Below are 18629 nucleotides of genomic sequence, written 5' to 3'. Positions count from 1 at the left end.
TTCAGTTCCACATGATTTCTTTTTCAATGCAAATACAATATATTTTTAATTTTAAATACAAATTTCCTAATTTAATTATTACTATAGAAAATATATTTGATCCAAAATCTACATCACATTAATAAAACTATGAAAAAGAACATAATTTAATACATTGATTACTAAGATGAATATTAAAGTTTTATAATTTTTAATAATTTTAAATTACTATCAAATTTAATTACTATTTTTTATAAAAAATAAACATTAGAATTAAAAAAAATGTTAAGTATATAGATATATTAATCCGTACAAATGTGTGGGAAATGAACTAGTTATAATGTAAATAATACCAACCAAAGGACCGGGTATTTCACTATAAATACCCTTCCTCTTTGGCTCACTTAAAGAAACGCTCACACTCTACTTTTCAAACCAAACTCTCTTCTCTAGTCTCTGCAATGGCGCGACTTCTCTTTCGTCTTCTTGAAGAATCCACCTCTCCGTCTCCGGCTGTAGTTTCTCCGACATTAAACTCTAATCTCATAGTCATCATAGCTGCTCTTCTCTGCGCACTCATTTGCGTCCTCGGCTTAGTCGCTGTCTCTCGATGCACCTGGCTCCGACGTATCGCCGCCCCGAACTCGGTCCAGACTCATCATCAACCGCCGGTAGCTGCGGCCAACAGAGGACTAAAGAAGAAAATCCTCCGTTCTCTGCCGAAGCTCACCTACTCGCCGGATTCTCCACCGGGGGAGAAACTAGTCGAGTGTGTGATATGTCTGACGGAATTCGCCGCCGGCGACGAGCTAAGAGTGTTGCCGCAGTGCGGTCACGGTTTCCACGTATCGTGTATTGACACGTGGCTTGAGTCCCACTCTTCGTGTCCTTCCTGCCGTCAAATCTTGGTGGTTGCCAGGTGTCAAAAATGCGGGGGGTTACCTGGTAGCTCAAGCTCAGGATCCGAACCCAATACCGGAATCACGCAACGCGAAGATCCTAATAACTTATTACCTTGATTGTGCTTTAGACCTTCCCTCATTCTATACACTAGCACTTGCTGGGCATGTTATAATATCTAAAGAATGTTCATTGTCATCATTTTAATGGATAATGTTAATCTGTCATATGTATTATTAACGTATATATATGCTTATTTACTGTAAATGGATTATGTAACGGAAAGTTCATACATTGAACACTTTATTTCTTTTTATATATTGCAAGTGAATGAGAAAAAAGTTCTTCAATACATTGTTTATAGATAACGACACGATTTGTAAAACTTCCTAGAGACCATGCATGAAACAGTTTCAAGAACTTGAAACCTGAGACGTTGGACCACAGAACATACTAAAGATTTAGTACCAAACAAAACTAGCTACCAGATGCTTGATTCCATTTTGATGTTGTCTGTATCCATTAGCTTATGGTGTGTGAATATGCGGTGGTAACGATGCATTTATTAATGGTAGACATATAAAAAAGATTGTTCAGCTCCATGTCCTACCAAATGAATCGAAACCTACTTTAGTAATACATAAGTATCTAACTACTAATCATATTATTTTTTAACCCCAGGCCCTTCTTAAATTATCATAGTCTATAAATCAACATTTCTCATCATAAAAATGATTTGTTTCATCCGATAGAAAATGTCAGTTCTGTATATAATTTCATGTAAGAAGTCAAATACATGGGCATTTCGATTACTTAATGGAATATTCCATGGGAAGGTATACAGATGGACCAGTGTGCATGGAACAGATGGTGTGATGTGTGTTGTCTGAGTTTTCTCTTTTCCCTTTTCCATTAATAAAGCAGCAAACTAGTAAAAGTCGAGTTCTATATATTTAATTTATTCATGTGTTTTTTTCGTTAAAAAGTAGCACTTTATAAATATTGCAAACACGAGCCTGTATACCACTACATTATCAAACTCGACTTTAAATTATTAGGACTTCTTAAATGACCATGAAGATGGTCTTATTTTGTAGTCGAAGATTGACCTAACAAAAGATCGCCAAAATCTTTAGAGTACAACTAAAGTGTGAGTTAGAAAATGAGAAAGTAATTTGATAATGATTAGTCAAGATGTAGATAATTACAGTCACGATAAACAAATATTATTGGATTATTTATCTTTCTCCGTTTAGCCATCAAATAAAACACGTACGAATAATGATGGTCCACCATACCGAGCTATCATCGTTTATCAGGAGTTTTTCCACTATGAAAAATGCAGTGCGTCCATGTGCTAAGTGCTAATCTTATTTAATCGTATAATAATGTGCATAGAAAGATTGTAATAAAGGTAACCTAAATTGCATGATTGACGATGAGATATAGCATTTTATCACAAAATATATTACCATCACTTTTTCCTTTAACTACAGTGATATACTAGTTCAGAATGGTGATTAATGCACAATCATTCACATTTTCGAGCTGATGGCAAGCTATTAGGTACCAGTAATCCAAAACGTTTGATTTAATTATACTTAATGACAACAATTAATACAATTCAGTCTTATAGAATTTCAGATTTCTTGCACAAAAATGAATTCACTTCATTTTTCATACTAGAAATTTACCCTTTATATATAACTGCCAATCTCCAGTTCATACTCTGCATATATAAACTACTCGAAAACTAACTAATCATATATTGGAAAACATACTTAACGTGGCATTTGATATTCAAGTTCGAATATTCCGTTGTATATTGTATTATTGTACGTTCATGCATTTGCATGATCGGTTATCTTATTATTATTTGGCTTTATCTCTTTGGATAGAGGATATCATTTGTGTATATCTCTAATCGTATTACTAAACTCTAGCTAATACTTTATCATCCCTTATATATTAAAAGAGAAGCATTGTAATAAATGCATTCACATTATAATAGACATGTGGCAGCCTCACAATGATTTGATAATAAATATGTTAACGCGTTCACACTATAGTCATAAATGTGTTCACACTATGTACTTTGTGATTTTTTTAATATAAAACTCACATACATAGTTTCAATAAAACTCTGGATTTTTCGGTTCGAATAAAAATAGATAACGAATCAAAAGCCAAACTATATATATATTATTTTTATTGTTTACAGATAAAATTGAGCAAAATATTCATAAATTTTGATTCGATTTGTTATCCGTTTTGATTTGAACCAAAAAATCTTGATATTTGAAACTTTACGAAACAAATCAAATACTAAAATACAATATCCAAAAAAGAAGCAAATCACTAATACCAATATTTTTAGGAACATATATCTAGTTCGATATGTTATATGCATATATATACATATATGAAAAGAATTATATATATTATACTTTATATCAGTTTTACAATATAAATTTATTATATTAGGTACTAGAATTAAAAGGTTATATAATGTTTTATTTTTGTAATAAAATGTTATTATTAAATTATTTTTAAAATTTTATTTTATTTACGAATCAAATCGGATATTTTTTTAAAATTCTAAAACATTTCGGATATCGGAGTCACCGAATATCTAGGTGGCTAAAGATCGAATTGACAAGAATGCTTCCAAATATCCAGATACTTGATATGTGTCCACCCCTATTTACGAATATAATTTTATTTTCTTTTGATGAAAAAATGACTAATGTCAAGGTCTTTTTTATTTTAAATAAATTTTAATTTTATCTTTCATGTATTATTCTGAACAAAAATGTCATTTAATATTAATTAACAATATCTTTATATATTTTTCAACTATTTTTATATACTTTTTACATAAACATACATGTGCACCTTGATGTGAGCATCTTATAACTAAGTATTCACCACAGCTAAAGTATCTAATTTTTTTGAAAGTTGAAATATTTTTTCTTAATGTTTCTTTCACTACCGACCAAATTGTAGTGAAATGATTTGTCTTAATAATTTTCTTTTCTTTTTCTTAAACTATTATCTGTTTAAAAACTATAATATGAAACTATTGGTTCGACATGACAACTATCTAAACTTCATAATATGAAAATAAACATATAATATTAATTTTAGGTTTTTATCCGAAAAAAACCAAAAAATCAAATGTTTTAACCGAATAAACTAAAATGAATATTAATTTAAAATAATAGTTATATTTTAGAAGATTAAAAACAAAAAAACGTAAAACCTAACCAATATCCAGATTAAACAGATTTATTGTCTTTTTTATTAAAAATAACGAAACTAATAATCACATCCCGCGCAAGGCGCGGGTTATTACCTAGTATTAAACTATTAAGGATGATTTTTTTTTTGAATCACAAAAAGAGCAGGAAGTATAAAGTGAAGAGCTTCTTTTGTGTCGAAAGTAGAAACTATAAATTCTCATAGAAAAATAATGATACCAACATTCCATATCTGGCCGGAGATTTCCGCGCATTCATGTTTTTGCATTTTTCTGTTACCAACATTTCATTTATTTATGTATATTTCCATGAATGCTTGATTCCCTAGCTAGTGGTGTTATACTTAAACAAAATCATCATTGGTTGAATATATATGAATGTTTAAAGTGTACATTTTTGGACGCATTAACATAATGTTCATGACATTCTGATTTGATAGACATAAAGCAATATCTCGTTCGCGCATTATAAATTTTACACTTGAATAAGACTAAATTTCTAATGCACGACTTGATATGTTTTGTTATGGAATATACATGCGCTGATGCGCATGCTTTATTGATTTGGAGTATTTAACGTTTTTGATCTGGAAATTTTGGCTTTTCGAAATGATAAGTTTATCTATGATCTATTCTCAATTTTAACTAATTTGAATTGGTTTTGTAGATTGTTGAAATATTTTAATTTTTGTCAGCGCTTATGAAAAAATGAAATATATAGAGCTAGGAAGAATTAGTATCCTAATATTTTAGTTACTATCGATTGCTAGGCCTTGTTGGTATTAATTAGGCTTCGAAAGTCGAAACTAGAGTGAACTTAACAAATCGAATTTTTCTCTCTTGGGGAAAAACATCAGAGAGGGAGATGGTAACGATCTCTTGTTGCATGTTCATGAAGAAAAGTTCAAAACTGAACCAGTGACACTGCCAACCGGCTAAACCATTATAATAACAATCTCTTTTTAAAAATAAAAATAAAAACAATCTCTTGTTGCATGTTCATAAAAAGTTCAAAACTGAACCATTGACACTGCAAACCGGCAAAATCATTAGAAGACCATAATCGAATATGGTTAGGGTTGTGCCTGGTTAGCCAAAACAGAGGTTACATTGGTGATAAATCCTGATTTTTGAAAGTCACAGCAAGTTTTTTTTTTCAGTTGGCTAAAGCATTTTTAGCTATGGTAGACCGCCTAACCGGCCGAATGTAGCAACTCATCTGAAGTGTCATTTTCACAGAACCAAAATAAATTGCAATATAAATAAAAAGATGGGTCCATCCAAAGAAACCTAAGTATAGTTTATCCAAAAAGGGCATGGATTACGTCATAGTGACGAAGTCTAGGGGATCAAAATGGGGGGGGGGGTGGGGGTGGGGGGGGGGGGGAAGGTTTCATTGGGATGAAGAGGTACAATAGTAAGCCATAAGGTTATGTGGAAGCAACCAGGTGGCTTCTTTCCCAACCAAAAGTGAGTGATATTCAATCATGTTTAGAGTCAAGCTGACCAAGCTTTGACATCCATATACCGTTTTAAATGCACGGATTTAAATAGTAGAAAACAAATAAAAAAAAAGAAGTCAATTAAACACGAGAACAAAAAAAAACTTAACGTATATCAAACATCAAAACCAAGGAAATTCAGAGTTAAATTAGAATAGGACAATCAAAAGAGGATTGATTGTGTTGTGATATCAAAATCACTATTCTATAGGGAATAACTCATTACCAGAAGATGCACATGTGGAATCAATCTCGTCCTCTTCGTTCTCTTCTAACGACCTTCCCATAGTTTCACGAGTGTAGAAGTACGTCACCAAGACTCCAGCGATACAAACTGCACCAAGGATTAAAAACGCTATCCTCACGCGTCTCGCCTCTGGAAAAACTTCTCCTTTGTCCTCTTCTTCATGCTGCGTGGCCCACAAGAAACCAACCGTCCCGACAATGGCCCCAAACTTCCCGGCAGCTCCGGATATCCCATGACAAGTTGACCTAAACCTAGCCGGGAAAAGCTCGGCCGGGATAATAAAGGTCGTCGTGTTAGGCCCAAAATTGCTAAAGAAGAAGATCAGTCCATAGAGAACCATAAAGCCTTTATTAGTCTTCTCATGCTTAGACCAATACCAACTGTACGGAACCCCAGCGACTAGGTAAACAACGGCCATACAGAAAAACCCCATAAGCTGAATTTTGACACGACCGATTCTATCGATGAAGTAGACGGTGAACCAGTAGCCGGGGATGGTGGAGCAAGCGGCTACGATGGCTGCTAGCTTAGCCACCTCGAAGGCAGAGTCGTAGACGTTTGTGGAGTTGAGAGGTTTGTTGGAGAAACTGAAGATTTGAGACAGGAGGAGGTTGCTTGTGTAGAAGACTACGTCCACTAGGAACCAATTGGCTGAGGCTGCGAAGAGGTCACGGCCGTGGAGGCTGAAGAAACGGCGGGAGAAGAGTTTGTAGGAGGAAGAAGTAGATGGTGGTAGTTCTAGTGTCTCCGATAATGTATCTTCGGCTACTTGAGACATGGATACGGACATGACTTTTTGCATGTCTTTTGCTGCTTGTCTTGCGTTGTTCTCAACTAGTGCTGTGTATCTGCATGCATTTTAAAATGTTTAGTATTTTAAACGATTGATCTGATTATTTAGTTCAAAATACTGAAATAGAGAAAATTCAAAAGTAAATACTTAACATTGTAAAATCATCTAAATTAGAAGTTATAGTTTTTTTAGTTTGTGGAGAATATTATAAATATATATTCAACATTTTCAAAGTTTTGTAGCAAAATATAGCATTATTCTGACATAAACATATGTAAATTATTAGTATGTTCTTATTTCAACTAAACTTATAACAAAAAGAGAGAATATTATATCAAAGCTCACTAAATAATCAATGCTGACAATGAATAAATGACATGCCTTTTATATATTGTACTTTATGTCCCAGTTTATAGTATGTGTGACATTTCTAATAAATTAATTAATTAACTAAACTAATTAGATAAATCTTTCAATTGATTTTAACCACTTTAATTTGCTTTATCGTTAAAAAGATTTACTAAAATTTTAGCCAGTCGAAACAGATTAGCTAGGTTTGTTATTAGAAAAAGTTTTAGCAGCTAAAACTAAAATTAATCATACGATATATATATATATACACACATAACACATGTATATATTTTCGACATTTTATGAAAAAGCAAGGTAATCAAAGTGGAAGAACTTGATAGGAAGAGATTGAATATTATTTGGAGAAATTAGATCTAGTTATTATATACTAGAACTCGTTTCTTAGCTGGAGCTTATACCTGGGAAGAATAATTAACAAATACAAGGCATACTAAAACCATATATTAGACATGTTAAAATAAGAACACTATCCGAATACGTTATCATGATGTAGCCTAAAAAGGTATATATACAACTGTGTTCGGTATATTCCCTCACAAGTCAACTTACTTCCTAGAAGCAAACCACGACGTTTCCACTCTTTATATTACTACACATTTTGTAGTATTATTTTATATCTATAATCGGAGCAAAATCATATCGAATTTAGGTTAAATTTCATGAATTCTTCAGTCGCAGAGTTTCTCCAACCTTATTTCGTATGGAAACGTGGGTAGAACTTATGTTCAACACACAATTAAACATACTTTTAGGCTTTGATTGGTGACATGTTTTACACTTGATTTAGTTTGAGTTAAGAATATTAATCAGAAATGTTACCAATCATGATTTTGTTGTGAACTTTTGAGTTTGTGTGTTGATTTAGAATGTGGTAAGGTTGAGTTACACTTTGAGTTATCTCCTTTGTAAAATCAACAAATCAAATGTTAAGCCAACATCAAAGAAAATTGCATGTATTAGAGCTTGAGTTGACTTGAGTTAGTAACTTTTTGTTTAGTTGTTCACGTTTTTTATTTCTATAGAAATTTATTAACTTTTAAAACATGGCAATTGTCCAACAATTACTTTGGTTATTTAATAAATATTCTCAACTATTGTACACAACTATTTATTTGCTAGCCAAAATACTTTATAAACTTTCTTACTTCCATTTAAATTAATTTTTAAAAATTGTTTTATAATTTACATACATATATTCATATGTTTATATGAGATTTTTTTTGTTTATTATATATATATATATAATTATATATATTTAAACAAAAATAGCTTAAAATAATTTAAATTTTTTTTTTCAAACTTTTTATACTTATTTAAAATAATTTTTTTCCTTTTTATTTATTTTAAAAAGAGCTTAATAAAAAATTCTATTTATCAATTTATATATTTAATTCTTTTATTCAGAACTCATACTGCAACTTATACATCAAAAATGTTACCAGTCATAAATTTTAATAAAATGATAACTTTTATTTTTACTGCAAAACTTACCACATAAACTTACTTTTTTACCACATATTTTTTACTGCAAGTTACATCGAACTACAAATCATACTGTAATTCAACTCTAATACTACATGTCACCAGTCGGAGCCTTAATGATTTAGTTTATAATTTTGCGTTGAGATTTCACTAAGAAAAAAGTGAAAAATTCTCAAGTTTGCGGACAATTGCAACAAAGTACTCAAGCAAGATAATGTTTTCCATAACTATTAAAATATTATTATTACTATCAAATACGGAATGGTTATATAAATATAAGCAAGACATTGTCCTACTAAAAATCAAACGCTTTAGTAGAGCATTGAGAATAATATATATATATATATATATATAAAACTTTCTCAAAAAAACATTGATACGAAGCAAAGTCAGCCAAGACAAAAAGAGAAATATAAAAACTGGTGAAAAAGAGAAAAATAAAAAATGACAACGACCAAGACCAAGACAAAAAGAGAAATATGAATAGAATATAGATGATGCATATAAACATTAATAAATGTAGTTATCATACGCGAATATATATGTTTTTGTTTTTACGTCGGAAAATAATTTAAAATTTGAGAAAAAAGGAACCTGGCGGTTTCAGGCATGAGCATTCGCCAGTAAAACGTTAACGCGGCGGGAATAGCACCGATCATCAGAATCAACCTCCAAGCAATATCCGACTCCGCCGGAGCCAAAGTCTCCACTCCAGCCGCCTCCATTTTCTCCAAACTCCCCTCTCCGACCATCTTAAACGCCTCGCACACAGCCATCGTCACGGCTGAGCTCATCAAGATTCCCAACCCCTGCATCGAAAACACGGCGGCTATAAAAGCCCCACGCGTCTTTTTATTAGCGAACTCCGACATGATCGTGGCGGAGAGAGGGTAGTCTCCACCGATCCCTAGCCCGAGGACGAATCTAAAGAATGCTAAACTCGCCATGACGCAAGAACGGCGAGTGGTGCAGACGGAGAAACCGCAGCCGAAGGAGCTGAACACCATGATCAAGAGACAGAGACCGTATACTTTTCGGCGCCCGACACGGTCGCCTAAGTAGCCGAAGATGAGCTGTCCTAAGGCGGTGCCGAAGAGTGCGATGACGTAAGAGATGGAGAGAACGGCGGTTCCGATGGAATCTTTGTGGTAATAGATTTGGCTGATCATTTTCATGATGGGAGCTATGCAGAAGAGATCGTAAGCGTCGGTGAAGAGACCTAATCCGGCGATCATTATCGCCTTGAAATGGTACCATTGTAACCTCGCCGCATCTAACGCCGATAACACTCTTAACTCCGGCATCTTCCGTCGAGTTGCCCTAAATAATGTGTTTTGGCTTTTGTATGTTTTAAAAAATATTTGGAAGAGTTCGTGGATACACAAACTGAGAACTATCGAAGTCTTTGTCTATATCTCTTTGTTATAAATAATGTCTGAAGAGTTTTCTACTTGGAGAGGCTTTGACTGCGAGGAACACAACACCTCCCCTAGGCCCTAGATCGACTCCACTTCTTTTAGTTGACTTTTTCTTTAATAAAATCTGATTATAAAGGCTTATAAAGTTTCCTTTTTCACGTCTGTTCTCATGATGGTCACAACACAATAATGTTTTTTTTTTTGCTTTGAAGAATTTTTTTTAATAACTTTATGGATAATGAAAATTTATATTTTTGAGTTTATAAATAAAATTCAGTAAAAGGTTTAGATAATGTTATTGTTATTTAATTATTTGACTCTTGTTATTAATAGAAATGATACTGACCCAAACGTCTAATTCCATGTTACTTTTTTAATTAAAACGTTAGTATTCAATTTGCTCAAATCAATGTTCTTAATATATATGTAATTCAGTTTGGGTTTTCAAAAGAACCTTTTATTTTAAACCCCAATAAAATCTATTTAAATCCACTAAAATTAGAGATTTTACTTTGGGCTGAACTGATGAATGAACCAATATATAATTTGGTATGATTTACATTTTGTAAAGTATGTAAGTATATATTTATGCTTGTTTAAAATGAACGTTGAAGTTATTTGGATATGATCAAAAGTTAACAATTTGAATTATTAGCCAAATTGTTTATTCATCTCGTTGTGAGCATAATTGAATATCAACTAAATTATTTCATTTGTAAGTTTTTTAAATTTTCATTAAAATTTCAGTATGCAGTTCTAAGAAATTGAAGTGAATGATGATTGCAAAAACTAAATTAATTGATATGATTTAATATTAGTTTATTTTTTTTGTTGACAATTTACATTTAAAAATCAATTCCAGATATAATGTTTTGCTTTTTGCTATTTTGGATTTAAAAGTTAATTTCATTATCCACATAAAACATTTGAATACTTATTAAATTTAGTTTCATTATATTTTTCTTTATATGTTCTAACTTGTTACAAGAATTATTTAATAGTTTTTTTTTTGTCAAACAATTTAATAGTTTAAATTATTATTTTTTGATGATATGTGAAAAATTGTAGTTAAACTATATTTTTAAACATAAACTTTTTCTTGTATTATTAATTGTTGATATATAATTATATACTGAAATTATTAAACTATTAATGTATGGTTTGTCCACGGTGATCCAATAATCCAAAATAATCTGGTTTAGTGTTTGGTTGGGCTAAAACCATTGCTCAAAACAGCACCAGTTTCACATCTAACCGGTTTTTTCCAAGTCCAAGAGCGTCTTAAGAATTCGGGAACATTGTGAACATGTTTTTTTACACAACACAGTTGAACAGAACCTGGTTAATGGAAAAAGGAACCTAACTATGACGTTGGGATGCGTACACCGAGCTTGACGACAACAACTTCAAAGATCCCATCAGCTCTAAACTTTGGAGAGAACAAGCGAGGATCCACTTGCCCCGGGAGATTAAACGTGATGGAAAATGGACCAGGCGGGCTGAGCTGCTGCACTTGCATTCTGTATAAGCATCCTGAATCGCTTGGAATCGCAATCTCAGGTACTACTCCTTGTATGCATACTCTTCCCTCTCTCTGAATCTCACATTTGATCTTATCTAGTTAACAGATGAGAGACAAAGATCAGTCCTTTCAAATGCAGATGGTGAATAAATGCAACTTTTGTCACCATGAAACTCAAAACAATGATACATCCATTCTCGTTAAACATATGAGAGAAGTAAAAGCTAACCTTGATATTTGGCAATGCCGGGGAGAGAGATTCTGAAGATGTAGGCAATGTCGCTCACACCAATATCAACAAGACCAAGGGGTGGCCCAGCACAGCCTTGCTTGGCGGTACCGGTGAAAAACACATGTGAGATCACTTTGGAGTGAGTGGTGGTCGGATGATTCTCAGGGTTCATGGTGTTGTCTGTATGCTTTCCACAAGGGACAGAACTCAAACTCACCTATTAAAGTAAGATAAACAAACAAACAATCAAATCAAAGCACTAAGCAAAGCTTAAGTAAGACTTATAAAGTTTGATCCTTTAAACCCCCAATTTTTCTACCATTTACAAGAACATTGAAAAAGATTAAAACTTTCGATGAACCCATCTCTGGAATGATGATGATAAGCTATAGGGATGAGTTAATTGACAATCTAAAGCTCAATTCAGTTTGGGGTCGGCTGACTAAACCCTAGAATAAGCGGCGATCAATTAGGGATCTTGCTCCGAGTTGAAAACCCTGAATCGAAGTCGGGAAGATGACGTGGAGGAGACGGGCAACATCTAGAAAGAAGATGAAAAAACCCTAATCTACAGTCTAAGCTGAAGCCCCAGGAAACTTCTCGGGGGAGATAACGAAGTCACATTCGAGCACGAGCTGATTAAGCAAAACAAAAAAGAGAGATGTTTTTAGGTACCGTAGCGATCTCCGGTGAGTCTTCGATGAATGATGTTGTTTCGGCTTCAGAAGGCTTTGAACGTCGTCAGTGGATTAGTGGTGATTTTTGTCGAGTCGGGGAGAGGATGAAGAGAGCCAAATAACTTAGCTGGTTAAAGTAACTAATCCGTAGAGGTCACGTGTCAAGTACATTGTTGACCAACTGACTAAGCCACCGTGTAAACAAAATACTGAAAAATAATATCAGTATATCACTTATAAAAGAATATATACATATTTTCATTTAAACAATTTTAAATAAACCCCAAGCCACCTCAAGTTCATACAGTAATAGAATAATAGAATTTCCGTTTGATGTCAATAAAATAAAATAAACCCCAAATATATGATATTCTCTCTTTTTAAAATATGTATTTTTAGTGTTTTCACATATTACAAAGCATTAAAATTTGATTAAAATCTACAAAAAAATGATCAACTATTTTTTCACAACTTTTAAACTAATAAAATTTTAATAAATGTAAATTTTAAAGTTTACAATTTTTGAGATATAGTTGATGACCTTTTGTTTCAACAAGATTACCACACACGACTGTCAGAGGTCGCGCATTCGATTCTCTGTCAGCGGGGCTGGTACTGAAACATCTCCAAAACATCATGTCGCAGATGGCCAATGGATTTCTACGGCGCTAATGGGGTTTTCCTGGATGTGGGCCCCATCGGAGTAGGGACAATTACTATAAAAAAATTATCCACAAAAATATTTAAGATAATAGACCGATATTTCACAAATTTTTTCAAAATAATACGCTCTCACTTCTCTCCTCCTTATCTCTTCATCGACAAACTTGTGGCTGTCTTGCCTCCGGCGCGTACCAGCTAGTCTCTCTTGCTTTGCTGCCGCCGCGTCTTCCTCCCCTTCGATATGTACGGCGTTGTGGGATAGGGATTGACGCCGGGGAAAGCTTCGTTACAGAATTCACTTCTTCTCTGGTGGTCTCTCCATCTCTTTGTGGCTTCGGCGAGGAGGGCGAGAGGTTGGTGGAGGTTGCAGTCGTTTTTTTTGGGTGTGGATCAAGATCAATTTTCATCTTTATATCTTGTCCGGTTTCTCTTCGTCTTTGAACGGGAGGTACGACATGGCTTCTCTGAGCGTTGGAGGTTCTCTACTTCTGCTCCATGGAGTCACTCGGCTCGGGATGGAGGTTCTCGGCTCACTTTGGTTCGTCAAGCTCGGGTACTCTTCCTCCTTGGCGTGGTGTGTGCTGGTGGATCCTTTTATCACAGCGGCGGGTTGTGGGTTCGAGTATGCAGTCGGGTGGTGCTTGAGCTTTGTGGCTGGCTCGCGAAAGGTCTTGCTTGCGGTTTAAGGGGTGGTCATCTATGCCGTCTAAGTGGCCATGTGCTTTGCCTCCTCACCTTTGGACCTCCTTTCGCGGTTCCGGTTCTGTGTTCCTATTTGTTTCTCTTTGAAGTCTACGACTCTCGTTGGTTGTCGTAGTAAAGGGGTTTCGGTTTTTGACCTTGCCATTGTTCTTCATTTCGTCCTTGCGGTCGAAAGGGATAGTCTAGCAGCACTAGTTTCAGTCCGTTTGTTTTCAGCGGCGACGGGCGTGTGGTGGTTTTCGTGTCTTTGGCCACTACTCTTAGCGTTTGGTGTTCGCTCACATCCCAGCGCTTCTTGGGTTTGCTTGAGCCTCTTGTGGTGGTGTGCGTGGCAATTGTGTGTTGGATGGTCTCAGATTATGGAGTACGGAGATTACAGCCCGTTTTGCTCAGTTCGACATCTTGTTCAGGTCGCTCTGGGCCTAATAATTGCTCGGTTTGGTTGTTGAAGGTGTGTTAGGTCGATGCTATTGATGTGTGTTTGTGTGGGCTCATATCCCAATTTTTTCCAACGGCCAACACACGGGGACGCTGTTTGTTTCACTACTTTTTGTATTTTTAAAAAATCTCCCGTGTGTTGGCCGTTGGGACATCTCTCTTTAGTACAGTAAAACCTCTATAAATTAATAATGTTGGGACTTTGAAATTTTATTAATTTATAGAGTTTTTAATTTACAAAAGTTTCCTTCTTTAGATTATTTTATTTTAAGATATATTTATTCTAAGATAAGATTTTTTTTTTTTGATTTTAGTGTATAGACAACTGTTATTTTTTTAAATATGATATTTATATTAATTTTATTATATTATTTTATGTATATAATATATATTGCATAGGACTTAAATGTAGTTTTAAATATAATATTGCAAAATATCTAAAAAAATACATAAGCATTAAGAAAATATAAAGATAATTCCATTGTGAATATAAAACCTACAATATAATAATAAGTGTTTTCTTATATAAAATATATATACATATAAATTATTAATTTATAATTTTAATGGAACCATATATTTACATCGAATTTTCTAAAAAAATATTATCTTATTATTTTATCAATTTGTGTTAAATTTTGAACGAGCCCAAACTAGAACCGATGAAATTTATTAATTTATAAAAAATATTAATTTATTGAGTATTAATTTATAGAGATTTTACTGTAGTTGTTGGTAAGGGAGAGATCTTCTTTCCTCCGTAAGACTCCACCACCTCTATATGCAAGCAAAGCAAGCATTGGCTTGGGACCTTTTAAATATTAATTATTTTAGTCTATTGTAGTCTGGTGGTTTTTATATTCTCTTCCCACATCCTTACGTCATAGGATCAAACCATTGTTTTAAAAACCGGACTGGTTAGCGAATCAAAAATGTTTTGGATCATGGGTCATTGCAGTCATTAATTATTTTTGATAATCAAAATATACATCTCTTAAATTATATTTGGTTAAATATTTTAAACCAAACTCGACTGTGTTAACATTTGTTGATTCGGTTCGGATTTAGATTTATTTTTACCATCTTTATTACTTGATAAATATTTTTAATAAACATAAATAGTAAATTTTATGGGTCAAAACTAGGCTATTGTTAATAACAATATATGAAACTAATCCCCCTTTCTAAAAGAATTATTAAAACATTTATTTCTATATAGTAAATTCCAAAATCAAATAATATAATTATTTTTAATATTATCTTTGTCCCTAATGCTGCAAATATATATTTTTTAAAATTCCTATATCTTTTAAATTTAGTTCAAAAACTAATATCTTTATTTTTCCGCTTAAAGCTATAAGTCAAAAATGAAAGAAAACAAATATATAGAAATCCATAGAAGGGGGAGCCGGTTCAGGGTCTGCGTGATTATGTTTGGGAACGCCTTACACGAATTGGTATTACCAGAGTGGAGCCATGGTTTGTTATTGGGGATCTCAATGAAATAACGGGTAATCATGAAAAGGATGGGGGAGCGATTCGCCATGCATCAACCTTTCTTCAATTTAATAATATGATTGCAAACTGTGGTCTTCTGGAATTTCCTTCAAAAGGAAATACTTTGTCATGGAGTGGGAAGCGACAAGGACAAACGGTCCGGTGTCGATTAGATCGGGCTTTAGGAAATGTCGAATGGCATAATATGTTCCCGTCAGCTTTTGTGGAATATTTAGGAATGATCGGATCAGATCACAGGCCCATTGTTGCAAGTTTAGATGAGAAATTAATCAAAGTAAGGAAACAATTCCGGTTTGATAAGCGATGGATTGGTATGGAGGGGCTTATGGATTCCATTGCACAGGGGTGGTCTACGGAAAATCCACGGTATAATTCGGGTGTTGTAGATAAAATAGTAAATTGTCGACACGAAATTTCGGTTTGGAGGAAAAATAACCCTCCCTATGGTAAGGAAAAAATAAATTCGTTACAGAAGGCTTTGGAAGAAATTCAGGGTGACAATACTAAAACGTATGAGGAGGTATTAGAGGTATCCAGGAAGTTAAAGGAAGCTTATAGGGATGAAGAACTTTATTGGGAACAGAAAAGTAGAACGACTTGGCATGCTAAAGGGGATCGAAATACTAAATTTTATCATGCGCTTACTAAACAGAGGCAAATCCAGAATAAAATTGTGGGGTTGCATAATAGTGGGGGTGACTGGGTTACATCGGAAGAGGAGATAGAAGGAGTTGCAGTTGATTATTTTAACGATTTGTTTTCAACGACATCACCAGTGGGTTATGAAGAATTTTTACATGCGGTACCTACTCTGATCACCGAGGATCAGAATAGGATTTTAACTTCCTGGGCCTCAGAAGAGGAAGTGAGATCAGCTTTATTTATGATGCACCCATAGAAGGCCCCTGGACCGGATGGGATGACAGCTTTGTTCTTTCAACAGGCATGGTCGATCATCAAAAAAGATATTATTGACATGGTTAATGAGTTCTTCAGGTCTGGATCTCTGGATGAAAGAATAAATATGACCAATATTTGTCTTATTCCAAAGACTTTAAGACCGAGTAGAATGACGGAACTGCGTCCCATCAGTTTATGTAATGTAGGTTATAAAATTATTTCGAAGGTGTTGTGTCAACGGTTGAAGAGGTTTTTACCTCACCTGATCTCGGAAACACAATCTGCTTTTGTTTCTGGGCGATTGATCTCTGATAACATTTTAATTGCACAAGAGATGTTTCATGGATTGAGGACAAATAATTCATGTAAAGAGAAGTTTTTGGCTATAAAAACGGATATGAGTAAGGCATATGATAGAGTTGAATGGCCTTTTATTGAAGCTATATTACTAAAGCTGGGTTTTGCACAACAATGGGTTTCTCGGATAATGGCTTGCATTTCTTCGGTACAATATAAAGTATTAATTAATGGTCAACCAAAAGGACATATTATACCGAATAGAGGTTTGCGACAAGGGGATCCTTTGTCGCCTTATTTATTTATTTTATGTACCGAAGCATTAATCGCAAATATTAGGAAGAAAGAAGAGGAAAAAATGTTAACTGGGCTAAAGGTTGCACGTGCAAGTCCGGCAATATCTCACCTATTATTTGCGGATGACAGTCTTTTTTTCTGTAAAGCTAATAGGCAAGAATGTGAGGTTATTCTACAGATTCTTAAAGATTATGAATGTGCATCAGGACAACAGATTAATTTTTCAAAATCATCCATACAGTTTGGACATAAAGTCCCTGAAGTAGCACGGCTGGAGGTTCAACAGATATTGGGTATAACGACACTCGGTGGTATGGGAACATATTTGGGGATTCCGGAGAGTCTTGGAGGTTCTAAAACACAGATTTTTGGGTTTCTTAATGAAAGGGTTAATCATAAGGTTAATCATTGGACTCTTCGATTCATTACGAAGGGTGGAAAGGAGGTCTTGATTAAATCAGTGGCATCTCCTATGCCAACTCATGTGATGTCTTGCTTTCGTTTACCAAAAACGGTGACAAAGAAACTTACGAGTACAGTTGCTCATTTTTGGTGGGGCGGTAGTGGTAATTCCAAAGGTATGCATTGGTTTTCGTGGGACAAGGTGTGTAAAGATAAAGCTGAAGGGGGCATCGGTTTTAGAGATATTCAGAATTTTAATACAGCTTTATTAGCGAAACAGCTATGGCGTCTAATTGATAAACCTGATTCGCTTTTTGCAAGAGTTTTCAAAGGACGATATTATCGGAATTCCGATCCTTTGGATCCCATCAGATCATACTCTCCCTCGTATGGGTGGAGAAGTATTACATCCGCTAGATCTCTGGTTAACAAAGGGCTAATCAAAAGAGTGGGAACAGGTTCAAGCATTTCAGTATGGAATGATCCTTGGATCCCCGCTCCTCGCCCGAGGTCAGCAACCCCAAAATTTACAAATCAATTTCTGAATCCATTACTTAAGGTGGAGGATCTCATTAATCCAGTTGATCTATCTTGGAACCTGGATCTACTCAATGCATATGTTCATCAGGACGATGTGAGTACTATACTGAGTCTAGCCATTAGTAGGAATCCTAAGCCGGATTCATATGGCTGGCATTTTACGGATCATGGTAGATATACAGTTAAATCTGGATATCGTGCTGAGAAATCTTATCCTCATATGGGTGAACAAAATATTGATATGGGACCCAATACCAAACCGCTATTGGCTCATTCGTGGAGGCTGCGATGCTCACCAAAACTTCAACATTTTGTCTGGCAAATAATTTCGGGTTGCTTACCAGTGTATAAAAATCTTTACTCACGTGGTATTAAATGTGATACGCAGTGTCAGTTGTGTGGGGCTGAGGAGGAATCTATTAATCATGTCTTTTTTGAATGTCCTTTCGCACTTCAAATTTGGGCACTATCTAATGTTCCATCTTGCCC

General features: G+C 34.4%; 3 protein-coding genes across 3 annotated transcripts; 1 reads left to right on the top strand and 2 right to left on the bottom strand.

Moving 5' to 3' along the window:
* Positions 1-369: 369 nt before the first annotated feature.
* On the top strand, positions 370-1146 carry LOC106356952 (RING-H2 finger protein ATL8). The gene has a single exon (XM_013796659.3). It carries the CDS (start codon positions 441-443, stop codon positions 996-998), a length of 558 nt encoding a protein of 185 aa, XP_013652113.1. The 5' UTR covers positions 370-440; the 3' UTR covers positions 999-1146.
* A 4381-nt stretch (positions 1147-5527) lies between these two features.
* LOC106355696 (probable inorganic phosphate transporter 1-9) lies at positions 5528-10070 on the bottom strand. Its single transcript, XM_048735772.1, has 2 exons — positions 9129-10070; positions 5528-6735 (listed from the first exon to the last, which is right to left on the bottom strand). Exons 1-2 carry the CDS (start codon positions 9836-9838, stop codon positions 5841-5843), a joined length of 1605 nt encoding a protein of 534 aa, XP_048591729.1. The 5' UTR covers positions 9839-10070; the 3' UTR covers positions 5528-5840.
* Positions 10071-11131: 1061 nt separating this feature from the next.
* Positions 11132-12597, bottom strand: LOC106356950 (increased DNA methylation 3). Its single transcript, XM_013796658.3, has 3 exons — positions 12382-12597; positions 11704-11923; positions 11132-11569 (listed from the first exon to the last, which is right to left on the bottom strand). Exons 2-3 carry the CDS (start codon positions 11876-11878, stop codon positions 11316-11318), a joined length of 429 nt encoding a protein of 142 aa, XP_013652112.1. The 5' UTR covers positions 11879-11923; positions 12382-12597; the 3' UTR covers positions 11132-11315.
* Positions 12598-18629: the final 6032 nt, after the last annotated feature.

This window comes from Brassica napus, chromosome A7 (assembly GCF_020379485.1).
Source record: "Brassica napus cultivar Da-Ae chromosome A7, Da-Ae, whole genome shotgun sequence".
Taxonomy (NCBI): domain Eukaryota; kingdom Viridiplantae; phylum Streptophyta; class Magnoliopsida; order Brassicales; family Brassicaceae; genus Brassica; species Brassica napus.
This window is presented reverse-complemented; position numbering and strand designations above follow the sequence as displayed.